General features: G+C 45.2%; 1 protein-coding gene across 6 annotated transcripts in view; it reads right to left on the bottom strand.

The window, feature by feature from the left end:
• Nucleotides 1-13,036, bottom strand: part of ANKRD17 (ankyrin repeat domain 17) — a 405,562-nt gene that overhangs the window by 11,974 nt on the left and 380,552 nt on the right. For 5 of the 6 annotated variants that reach the window (XM_063920092.1, XM_063920091.1, XM_063920095.1 and 2 more), the window contains 2 exons: nucleotides 2,171-3,825; nucleotides 1,815-2,000 (listed from right to left, as the gene is read on the bottom strand). In XM_063920092.1, the coding sequence (XP_063776162.1) occupies nucleotides 1,815-2,000; nucleotides 2,171-3,825 (1,841 nt within the window). Of the gene's footprint in view, nucleotides 1-1,814; nucleotides 2,001-2,170; nucleotides 3,826-5,652; nucleotides 5,770-13,036 lie in introns of those variants that run through there. The other variant, XM_063920096.1, reaches the window with a different exon arrangement.

Here is a 13,036-nt window from a genome sequence, read left to right as displayed (position 1 = left end):
TATACATACATACATACATACACACACACTTATTTGTTGTGGTGCCCTCCATACAACAATAAGTAACCAACAAGCAATGGCGGCACTCCCACAAGACAAGCAGATAAATTACAGGTCTGGAGACCTAAAGCATCATCTGTGATTCTCCAGACCTCTTATTTATCTGCATGTCTTGTGGGAGTGCAATCATCGCTTGTTCAATATATGGTAAATGTTATAACATTGAAACGTTGGTCTAAGTAGCTGCCTATGTTTAATCATTTGTATTCCGAGTGCCGCCATTCTGTTACTGAAATGAGCTTCTCCGGTAAAGTTTAAGTGCTGTTATTGTGAAGCCGAAACATCTAGAAGCAACGACAGTTCAGCCATGAAGCAGCAAGCCATACAGGATCAGTACGGGAAGCTGGCGGGCGGGATCCCGAAGTTCAAAATACCGACACCAGGATCCCGATTGCGAAGAAGCCGACAGGGGTGAGTAAGTGGTGCTATAACCTCTCCCCTATCCCCGTAACCCCCCCTTCCCCCACTTAGTGCCTAAACCTAACCTCCCGTCCCCGCTGCCTAAACCTACCCCCCTCCCAGCATGCTGGCTAACCCTCCCCCCGCAGCCTTCCGGCATTCCAAATAGTAATCTGACTGCTGGGATCCTGACTGCATCCCGGCCACACAAGCTAACAGAATGTGTTTCAGGCCAGGCTGCCCAGTGCTGAAGCAGATAAATATTGTATGTCCTCAGTTAAAACACTCACTATAGAATTCCAAACTGCCTGTAGAAAAATCATAAGCACAAAAACATTTTGTTGGGAGATAAATAGTTTGGAGTTTGCAAAGCGGAGCAGTCGCACATAAGCCTGAGGTCACAAAGTACAATGCCAAATGTCAGCTTGCAGTGTTGTAAAGCAAACAAACGGATGTTGGACACTCAAGCAATGGAAACAAGTTCTGTGGAGTGACTAATAACAATTCATCACAGCGCAATATTACGGATGAATCTGGATTTAGCAGATACAAAGGGAATTGCTTGGTGACAAAAACATATTGCCTACTGTAAAATTTGGTTCAGGAGGAATAAAAGTCTTAGAATAATTTTCATGGTTTTAACCTGGGACCATTAGTTCCTGTGAAGGGAAGGGTTAATGCTACAGCATACAATAACATTTCAGACATCAGTGTGCTTTGGCCTTTTTGGCAACAGTTTAGGGATAGGCCTACTCTGTTTTAGCATGATAACATCCCCGTGCCAAAGTGAGGTCCATCAAAAAATGGTTTGCATTGTCTAGTGATTAAGAAATTGACTCATTTGTACAGAGCCCTGACCTCAACCGTGTCAAATACTTTTGTGATTAATCAGGACTGCAAACTAGGTCTCATTTCCGACACCAGTGCCCAAAGCTCCCTAACGCTCTCAAGGCTGAATGCATACAAATCTGTGCAGTAACACTACAAAATCTAGGTGAAAGTCTATATCATCAGCGAGAGAGGGTGGGGAAATTGACAAATTCCATACAATCATGTTTTTAGAATGGTATGTTCAAAGAGCAACTATTTCTTTTCCGGAAGCTGTCCAGAATATTTAGGGTCACTTTACAGTTACCGCTCAAAAGTTAGCACCACATAACAACACATGCATTTAGCTCTTAAAAGCTCACATACGTTTTGTGAATTTACTCTAAAAACAGATGTAATAGCAATGCAGATAGATAATCCATTACAAAAAATGTCTCAACTAGTCACAAGTGGTAGGTAACTAAACTAAGGATGGGAAAGATCTGACCATCATAAGTTACAGGGCGTGCATCAGTCTGTCTGCTTACCACTAGATGCTGATGAACACGGGGTCAGTAAACTAAGAGGAGAAAAATGTTGTCTGTTGAAATTAGCAGCTGCAGGTGCACCTCCAGGTGCATACATCTGACCTCCAGAGATATTAGAGGAAAAGGTACCCAAATGATTAGTGGATGATGCCACAGATGTGTAAGATGAATCCATGTTCACAATACCTTAAGAGAAAATCACAAGCATATTAAATATGCTGGCAACACTACATTTGGTTGCAAGTATTTAATCCTTTTCAAATTAATTGAAATGTTTTTTTCCCCCCAGAGAAACAGGAACAAAAAAAATTGTACATTACTGGTGCTGCACTATCAAAAAGGAGAATTAAACTCACCTGACTGGCTTAGAGCTGGCCTCTGCATCGGTGGCCTGAAACCTGGGGCTTTGGAAGTATCAGATGGAAGCATAGACTCTGGATTTGGCAAATATGAAGACTGCGTGGACAGCATAGGATCTGGAGCAGACTGAGATGAGACCATAGAGCCACCCCAGAAGGGATGATTAGGGTTAGGACCATTTTCAAATAGTGTGCTAAAAGGGCCAAAAGGTAAAGCAGAACTAAAATTGGGGGGTAAGGGTTTGTTTGAAGGATGACCGGAATTCTGAGCAGCACTTTGTGTACTTAAATTGGAAGGGTGTGGACCTGAAGTTACACTTTGGGGTCGTTTAATATTTGAGTGAGGGACCAGGCCTGATACTGGGGAATTCTGCACTGGGACTTGGTTCTTGTGAGCAGGGTTTGCTCCATGTAAGTGAGGTCTAACTGCAGTTGATTCAATTTTAGCAGCAGACTGAGTGGACACTATAGAGGACTGAGATAAGGCATAGGATACTGGGATGTTAGAAGTAATGGAAACTGGCTGGTGAGTGGGACCATTGATAGGTAAATTAAGGGAAGGTGCCATCCTTGGGTCTGAAGGAAGTGGAACTTGGGTCTGCATTAATGAAGGTCGGGAATCTTGAGAAACAGATGCTGGGGTGTGTTGGTGCGCAGAGTGCATTGATGTACTCCCAGAGGTAGAGCTCACTTGCTTACTGCTGCCTGAGCTAGTTATCTCCATGACAGGTTGGATGCCCAAATCCTGCTCTGTGGAGCTTGAGGTCCCTTTGTTTGGAGAACAGGTCAGGCAATCAGAGGGACTGCTTCTAGATCCCCCTCCAGGCAAGGATGGTGGGGACGGTGATGAAGGCGATGACATAGTATGATGTTCTTTGGCAGTGGGAACAGGGCAGGTGGAGGCTGTTGGTGTGGTGACGTGGTTATTTGCAGTGGTGGTGACTGTGGTTGTAGTAGCATTAGAGGTTTTGACCACTGTGACAAAAAGTTGTCTCCTGACTGAAGGTGAGCCAAGGCCCCCATTTGTAGAGGAAACAGGCACTGAGGCCGTAGAGTTTGTGGTAGCTGTCGGGCTAGTAGACAAAGGGACTCCTGGGATCACCTGAGGACTACCGATATTATGGTTCGTATGGCGAGGCATCACGTGAGATTTAGGAGAGTTGGTAGCGCGTGCAGGGCTTAGTGGCCTGACAGGAAAGGGGCCCCAGGTAGATTGAGCTGGGGGAAATGGCCCTCCAAAGTGCGTCATTGGTAACCGTGGAGGACGGATCTGCTGAAAAGTCTGAGCTGCAAGTAAAGCATGAGCAAACTGTGGAGGAGGGTAAGCCAAAGGTAGTGATACTGGAAATCCTGGTCGCACATTATTCACCGGATTTCTTAGAGCCTTGTGAGCAGATGCTGATGTAATGGCTGGCACAGTGAGGGCGGAGGCAGCTTGTGATGACGAAGAAACTGTGACAGCTGAAACTTTTATACCCATAACTGAACTGTTAATAGAGGATATGGTGGCAGAAGTTGAAGATACGGCTTTTGAATTTGCAAAAGAGCTTTTTAAGCGATTCTTTGGGATGAGTTCATCAATTTCTTTATCAGGATCCTTAATAAGTGCATTAATGAGATGTGTTGCTTGCCGGGTGGATTCTGTTCCTCCCCTGTATGAAAGAGAACAAATACTAAATATGCATCATAAAAGTACAGAAAACCGGTATCATCTATCAAGAGAAATATACTGTTTTTCATTTTATAACCAATCAGGAATGGAATTAATTCATCTACCATCCAAATGTTAGATGGATTATTCCACACCAAATCAACAGTTTTCAGACTGACAAATTCAGATTATGATGACATTTGTTATAATTAATGCTACCATGGGTGTAAAGAAAACCCCTAAATCTTAGGCTATGTACAACGGTTTTGAAGTTCTATGCTTTTAAAACTGCAATTTTTTTCACGTAAAATGAGCTATTAAAGTTTTGTTTTTTTTTATTGTACTTGCAGCTCACCTAATTGAGCTAGAGAGTTGGGCAAGGTCGCATTTTAAACCTCTTTTTACGGGCTTTCATTTGATATATAAAACAGGTTAGGTTTGAGTGGGTTTAACTTAGTGAACAATGGGCATTTCTTCACTATTGACAGCCCACCCAAACCTATCCTGTATCTGGACCACTTGTAGTGGTCCAAGAAACAAGAAAATGTAAAAAGTGGGCCTATTTAACATAATTGAAGTGTCTTTCCACATGGAGTATCATTTCCACTTAAGTTTATGCACCTGCACAAGTGGGAGCAGGCACTATCTGTAGAATCTCAACCCCACACACCTGAAGAGGAACATGCATTTTTCTAATGTAGTGAACTTGAAAAAATATTGTTTGTTGATTTTTAAATACAATTTTCATGAATCACTCAAAATGAAAGCTCTTATAGCATGTGATCCCATCATAATCTCAAAACTGCTGTGCTACATATCAAATGAAAGCCCATAAAAAGATTTAAACTGAGACCCTGCCCAACTCTCTAGCTCAATTAGGTGAACTGCAAAAAAAAAAAAAAAAAAAAAAAATGTTAATAGCACATTGTTCGTAAAAAACATTGCAGCTTTAAAAAGGCACATACTGTAACTTCAAAACATTTGAACAAATCAGCCTAAGATTTGGGGGGTTTTCTTTACACCCATGGCAGCACGTATACCAAATTTCATCATAATTTGAAACATTCAGTCTGAAACCTGCATTGATTTGGTGTGGAATAAACCAGACACCATGGTATCAATATAAGCAGGAACCTATTATATGGCCATATAAAATGGTAGGATGAGTATTTTAATATACAGAATGAGGTACCCAAGACACCAATTTCTTTCTTGATCAATCATCACTAAGCATCCTTACGATGGTAAGCAATATTACGTCAAATTACAAGACCAGCAAAAGACCAACTGTTACATTGTTCAAAGCTTTGATTAGTTGCAACCTCAAGCATTCTAGTGTTACTTCTATAAAATACTATGTTCAAGATTTATAAAAGGGAAAAAAGTTTACGCAGTGCCACTGATATTAAACACAGAGTAGTGCTCTGTGAACAATATTACTATTGTGAATTTGGAGTCTGTAGGTGTACAAGTCATTCAGAAGTTCCCCGAATAAGGCCTCACCCATGTCTACCTTGAAAACAAACTAGTTTATTAATTCCACTGGCACCCAGTACTGGTAGAAAGGCGGTTCAAATTTTCCTAACTGGATTTTTTTTTTTTTTTTTTGCTTTAAAGAGTTAACACTATTGCCTTGGAAAAAAAATGGTTTTAAGCACCATCCATAAGAGGCATCCTACACTCAAAACTCAATTCATATCCCAGTTTAAATATTGCAATAAGGCCACACAATAGAGGGACCAATACATATGAAGTGAAACTCAACAGGAAAACACATAGTTTAGTGTGAGAACAATTACCGGTAAAATGGTCTGAGCCAGAGATCCGACGACTGCACTCCAAGAGACTTGTGTTTGTTGAGATGACCTCCCAGTTCATCAATATAGATGGACTTATGTTGCACCCTGATCAGATGTCAAATCCAGCCACCACAGTAGATTTTTCCCTGTTTTGTGTGATAGAGTAAAGCTCTAAAACAAGACGCAGACCCCCTCATCACTCAAAAAAAAAAACAAAAAAAAAAAAAAACCCCTTTGGGAAATGTAAGCGACAGCGGGTCCATAATTCATGTTCAGACATGTGTCAGCTGCTCCTGGGATGGGGCATTGACTAGAAGAATGGAATTATCATGGTGCCTTTTCAACAGAGGTGCTCTTCAGGCAACACACACAAGTAGTCTTTCTGAACTATTATGAGCACCTTTTATTAATCACGGCACAATTACATAGTACCCAACGTATTGTGGCTCTACCACCTCTTTCAAATGATAAGTGATCTTTTAAACGAGCTCATATATTAAAAAAAAACACATTAAACAATCAGTATGCAAGTGTATTGCCTGAGCAACTGCATTTGGAGTGTATGCAATACACAGAAGTGAGGTATGCAAGAGGAGATCAGAGTAATACTGCTTCTAGTGGAATACATGGAAGAGAGATCTTAGATTAGTATTTATTGCCAACAGAGGTAACAATTGCTGATATTACTTTTATGAAGATACTGAGGGTCAATAACAGACCAAATGAGAAAGCTGGGAATAGCAACTGCACATTAACAGTAGAAAACAATTAAGATATTATAGTCCCTTGCTAGATCAGAATATGTAGGTAGGGATCCGAAATATCTATGGAAACCACAATCACCCAGCTGCAAACCTCCATCTTGAACCTTTACAGCTTGAGAACAAGATTGGGCAGACAGGTAATTTTTCCCCTCTAGCTTAGGAGAGGACTGTCTCCAAGATGTTTACAACATTGCCAACCAGTAAAGGACCACAGCATTATCTTGATTCGCGTTATGAAATAAACTACATATTAACCATGAGAGCTAGACGATTCCCTTCACCACTCTGTAGAAAACGCCAGGAATGTTGAATTCGCTAGTGTAGAGTGGCATCCAGACAAAAGGAGACTAAACCCTCTTGAACTAATGAATCAAACTACCAAATCCAGCAAAAAAAAACTACTGCTGTGGAGAAGGCTTGCATCTGATACAAGAAATTGCAGCACGCAGAGGGAAGAGTGTACTTCACTTATTATTGGCCCACTAATATCACTTAACACCCACAGGCTGGAGTAAATGGACTGTTAATCATGGGAAGTGCTAAGAGGCACTGGAAAGCAGGAGAGGAACAAGAGACAGCTTACCCACTTTCTGGGAAGGAGCTCCATGCTCGACCATTTAAAACTACAAGATCTACATTTCCCACGGGTAGCAGAAAATGGGCAGAATGGTGGGAAAATCCCACAATAGCAGTGGATGGTAGAAGGACAGACCAGGGTGCCAGTCCCCAACACACTGCTGTTGTCAGAGACAAGCTGACAAATATGTGGAAGAGAACAAAATAAGTTCTCGGCTGTGATGTTAGCCAGGTAAGGCTACGAGGAATTTAGATTCTTTTTTAATAAACCCTGCTTTCTATGGGTTGTACTCAACTGTATTCATTTCTCTCCCCAAGGACACGCTGTACCGGGAGACGCCGTCCGCACAATGGATGTAGAAGTGCACATGCGGCGCATCATCACCCGCACCTGTCTCTATCCCGCCGCTCCTGCCCCCAGCCCTGCATAAAGCATGTAGCTCCCCTGCCAGCACCACGCACCACACCCCCAGCCAAGGAACAACAGCGCACCCACACATTAACAAATGGCCAGCCACCCCAATCACCCATCCCCCTATGTGCATGCATGTGCATGACTCCCTTTTTACCCAAATCTCCACTCACAGCCCACTCATCTCAAGGGGGGGGGGGGGGGGACACAAGTGCAGTCTCATGGTCCCACATATACCATTGCCTACTACCACACACACACACAGCCTCCACACTCCTAACAAGCACCCTACACCCCCCCATCCACAGACGAAACACCTTCCCCATCTTTGCTACACCACCACCCACCGACGTTCACTCCTGCCCCCATCACCCTCACACCACAAGAACACACAAAACTCACAAACACACACCCAACACTACATCTTACAAAGAAACTGAAACCCACCCAACCACCTCTCGTACACCCCCCGCACACCCTAAGCCCATCCCACAACTACAATAACCCCATACCTGCCAACCACCCACCACAAATACACCACCCATCCACTACCGGGAGCAGCAGCCACAGATTCCGGCCACCATCCCCAGAGAGAAGCCACCAGTGGACGGACGCAGCACCGTGACCGGTAACCATGCACCCCTCTCTTGCTTTCCCTGCAACACATAGCCACCTACACCCCACCTGACACTCGCACCCCACCGAACCCGCCCTCTGCAAAACCCCAGCACCAGCTCCCACATCCTCCCACTGAAGGGACACGCTGCCCGGGAGCCTACATCCGCACAACGGACGAGGACACCTGCACCTCACCGACCGCCGCGTACATCAGCAGCACGTCTGATCACAGCGCCGCTCTGTTGCACAGGCAGCGAGGACAGCGAGTGTACACTGTACTACTCACTAAGCCCAAGAACTGACAAGCAGCCCCCATGTATCCGGCAGCCTGACCAAACACACGTTAGTGGCCGGCAGTGGGAAAGTCAGGAGCTCTATCACCGTCCCGTGCTTCCTGTGTTGCAGCACGGAAGCACCGCGGCTCTGATACACAGGCGGAGAAACAAGCTCCCGCATAGCTACGCCGCTGGGGCGCCGGAGTCTGCACCCATCTACCCATTCACCAGCCACCACCTCCATTACCAGCGGTGCTTCCTGTGCTGCGCCCCGATCAAGCCTGGCGCTTCAGAGGGGCCCTCATGTCAGCACCGCACCCCTGAACGTAAAATGTAATAACCCCCCCCACCACTTATACTGTACAATATATTTAATGGCCTTACTCATCTCCTATATAAAGCCACCTCTTCAACCGTCCCTCCCCCACCCACGGCACTCCCACCCCTCCCCAATCCGCGGTGGCTCCAGACCCCCACCCACAGCACCCCCACACCCGGCCCTCCCCCCACCAATCGCAACCACCCCTCCCCCGCCTGCATCACCCCCGCAGCCACCCCTACCCCACCCACTCCACCATCCGCTTCTCTCCCGCACCCGCCACTCCCCCAACCGCAGCACCTACTAAGTGATTCATCATCCCCTGCGTGTGCTGTTCACGCCGTCACAAGGGGCTATGGCCCCTTAACCATCGCATGCCCTTTGTCCGTTCAATTTTTAACCACTCACAGATTTATGATTGGAGGTAATACTCCATATAATCTAAATATTGCACGGCCCAAGCCCGTGCAAGGGTTAAGGGGGCGTAGCCCCTTGCGACGGTGTGAAGAGCCCCCGTAGGGTGCGATGAGTCACCTAGTTTTTAAATATTCACCTAAAGCCCCATTGGGTGTTCACAAAGTAATGAAGGAGGAGACTTTCATTAATGCACTATTTTAAAAATGTTTTTTTAAAAACAGGTACCATGGACCCTGGTTATGTAAAGCTTTGAAAGTCAGTAATCTTGTACCAGCTGCAATTTTTTGCTGGGAAATCCAGATAGAAGGCATTGCAGTAGTCTAAAGCTGGGTACACACTAGAACAGTGCGTGACCCATTAATGGCATGACGCGATGTAACAATATATTGGGCCGCCTGCCGTACATACTATTATATTATATTTCGTAGGACAGAGCAATATATTGCTACATCCCACAGGTAATATGCATTGCGTCATCCGTGGGGGCGTCCTATCTAACATGCAGTACATCAGATGGGACAATCCAGGGAGCGATGGCTGTGCACGAGTGCTCGCAGGTACACACGACGATGCAAATGACATATCGCTCCAATCCGCGTTGTGCAGTGTGTACAAAGTTTAAACAAGACAATACAAATATTAGGCAGGATCTTCTGAGGGAAATTAGGCTGATCTTTTGAGGGAAATGTTAAGCTGTCCAAGATTTCTGTCCAAACAACCATCCAATCTGCTGACTGGAACGAACAACTGGTAATGGATGTGAGTAAATGACAATCAACCATTTGCACCCAACGCTGGAAAATGGACAAAAAATGGTTGTTCAGACAAAATTTCTTAAATCTGTGACTATTTCTCATTGTTTGGGAACAAATGTTTGATTGTCATTTGCTCACATCCATTACCAGTTGTTCGTTCCAGCCAGCAGATTGGATGGGAAATGGACAAAACGGTCGTTCAGAAAAAAAATGGTTAAATCATGGCAAAGTGGCCACAGCGATCTCAGTCGCAATGCTGATTTCATGGAAAAGTGATGGACAGGAAGTGACCGCTTGGAGATGTAAACAGTGTTTAATGGGAGTGGTTGGGAAAACGCAGGTGAGTTATGGCTGTTTCGGGAAATTAAACTGCTGATGGCTGCAAGCTTGTATGTGCAACAAAAACATGTCTGAGTCGCTACTGCATTCTGCGTAGCCATAGACCAACCCTTAGCCCTGATGTTCCTCATTTTTGCATATAGGTTGTGAATGTGTACACAATAGCGAATGAGTTTACGACAGCTCCGGTGGGAGTCTCTTTTCAATCCTAGACGGCAGCTTCACTTGCTAACGTTAGCATCTCCGTAGCTTAGAAAATCGCATTTACGTACAAACACGAATTAGGCCCTATGTTCCTCAGATGAAAGAATGAGGATTTCATCATAGTTGACAACTGATTAAGTGTAAAGTCACAATACAGTACAACACCAACATTCCGCACATGTTCAGCGTCCTGCAATTCTAAACCTCCAAGCGTTGGTCCAGTTGGTTAACTAAGCTGTAGCCTTGACCTTTAATGGTAAGCTACTATCATATGGACCTCTATTTTATCAGGATTCAGTCACAGGCAACTGGCACTCATCCACTCCCAATCAGCTAGACAGCCATTTAATGTTGGTATTGGGTTCTCAGTGCCAGCAGCAAATGGCAGCGGCACTGGTAACGACGAAAATACTCCAGCAGAAACTGATTGGCCAGCGAGAAAAGGGCTGTGCCATTCAGACCACAGAAATTATTCACTCAATTAGAATCCCGTGGTATCAAATGCTGCACAGAGGTCCAGAAGGATTAACAGTCACCTCTATCTCTTGCCATCAGATTATGCACACATACCAGGGCTGTATCAGTGTTTCATCTTCTCCTGAATTCCGACTGGAATGGAACATAAATATAATGGGTTGACAGACCGGTTTCTAGTTCAGTTACAACCACTTTCACAATAACCTTTCCTACGGAAGGAGGTTCTATGTTCATCACTGTCCATAAACATAGAACCTCAAACCAATAAACACCATGAAGAGATCATCCTTCTATTGGAGAATTGCCGTACTCCAAGACCAAAACCACAATATCCTGATTCAGATGGAAATTTGGTCTGAAGGTTTAGTCTGAAGCAAAACCCCATATCCTCATAAAAAGGAGATTTATGGTAAGAACTTACCTTTGTTAAATCTCTTTCTGTGAGGTACACTGGGTTCCACAGGGATAACACTGGGGTGTAGAGCTGGATCTTGATCCGAGGCACCAACAGGCTAAAAGCTTTGACTGTTCCCAAGATGCACAGCGCCGCCTCCTCTAACACCCCACCTCCGTGCACAGGAGCTCAGTTTTGTTAACCAGTGCAATGCAGTAGCAGGTAAAAGAGACGAGAACCGTTAGTAGCCACATATACCACATTCTCGCGACAGTAGAAGGTACCAGTGGCTAATGCTTTACAAACCCAAATTAGCTAAGTGCATCAGGGTGGGCGCCCTGTGGAACCCAGTGTACCTCGCAGAAAGATTTAGCAAAGGTAAGTTCTTACCATAAATCTCCTTTTCTGCAGCAGGGTACACTGGGGTTCCACAGGGATAACATCGGGGATGTCCTAAAGCAGTTCCTCATGGGAGGGGACGCACTGCAGCGGGCACAAGAACCCAGCGTCCAAAGGAGGAATCCTCGGAGGCGGAAGTATCGAAGACATAGAACCTTGTTCACGGAGGACCACGTATCCGCCTTGCACAATTGTTCAAGGTTGCACCACGGCGGGCCACCCAAGAAGGTCCAACGGACCGAGTAGAATGGGCTTTAATGGTAGCAGGAAGGCCAGCCTGTACATAAGCATGTGCAATCACCATTCTAATCCATCTGGCCAAGGTCTGCTAATTAGCAGGTCAGCCACGTTTGTGAAAACCAAAAAGGAAAAAGAGGGAATGAGATCTCCTAAGAGAAGCTGTTCTCTTCACATAAATACGGAGAGCCCATACCACATCCTAAGACCGCTCTTTGGAGGATATACCTAGAGAGGTAAATGCCGGAACCACAAATTTCCTGGTTAAGGTGGAAAGACGACACCACCTTAGGCAAATAACCAGGACGAGTTCTAAGAACCGCCCAGTCACGGTGAAAAATCAGAAAGGGTGACTGACAGAACAAGGCACCCAAGTCTGAAACCCGTCTAGCAGAGGCAATAGCCAGCAAAAACAAGACCTTAAGAGAAAGCCACTTAAGGTGCACAGACTCAAGAGGTTCAAACGGATACTCTTGTAAGGCGCCCAGAACAACCGACAAATCCCAAGGAGCCATAGGCGGGACATAGGGAGGCTGAATCCGTAAAACACCCTGAGTGAATGTATGAATATCAGTCAGAGTCGCAATTTTTCTCTGAAACCATAACGACAATGCAGAAATATGACCCTTGAGGGAGGCCAGACAAAGGCCTAAATCCAGGCCCTGTTGCAGGAAAGCCAAAAAGCTTGGCAGTACTGAACTTGTATGCGTCATAATGGTTAGTCGCACACCAGGCGAAGTAAGAATTCCAGACCCTATAATAAATCCGAGCAGACGCCGGTTTACGGGCCTTCAACATGTTTGAACGACCATCTCACAAAATCCTTTGGCCTTCAGTACGGAAGCTTCAAGAGCTACGCCGTTTAAAGCCAGCCGGGCAAAATCCTGGTAGACACAAGGGCCCTGAACGAGGAGGTCTGGGCGTTGTGGAAGTAGAAGAGGACGCTCTATGGAGAGACCATGAAGGTCCGAGAACCAATGCCGTCTGGGCCACACTGGAGCGAGTAGAAGTAGTCTTCATTCCTTCTTGCGTGAACTTCCTTATCACCCTGGGCAGAAGTGACACCGGAGGGAACATGTACGGCAGCCGAAAGTTCCATGGAATTGCCAGTGCGTCCACGAACGCTGCTTGAGGATCCCTTGTCCTTGCTCCGAAGACCGGAACCTTGTGATTGTGTCGAGACGCCATCAGGTCTACATCTGGAAGGCCCCACTTGTCCACTAGGAG

Source organism: Pseudophryne corroboree, chromosome 1 (assembly GCF_028390025.1).
Source record: "Pseudophryne corroboree isolate aPseCor3 chromosome 1, aPseCor3.hap2, whole genome shotgun sequence".
In the NCBI taxonomy this organism is placed as follows: Eukaryota; Metazoa; Chordata; class Amphibia; order Anura; family Myobatrachidae; genus Pseudophryne; species Pseudophryne corroboree.
The sequence above is the reverse complement of the archived record's forward strand: the minus strand, read 5'-3'. Positions and strand labels throughout refer to the sequence as shown.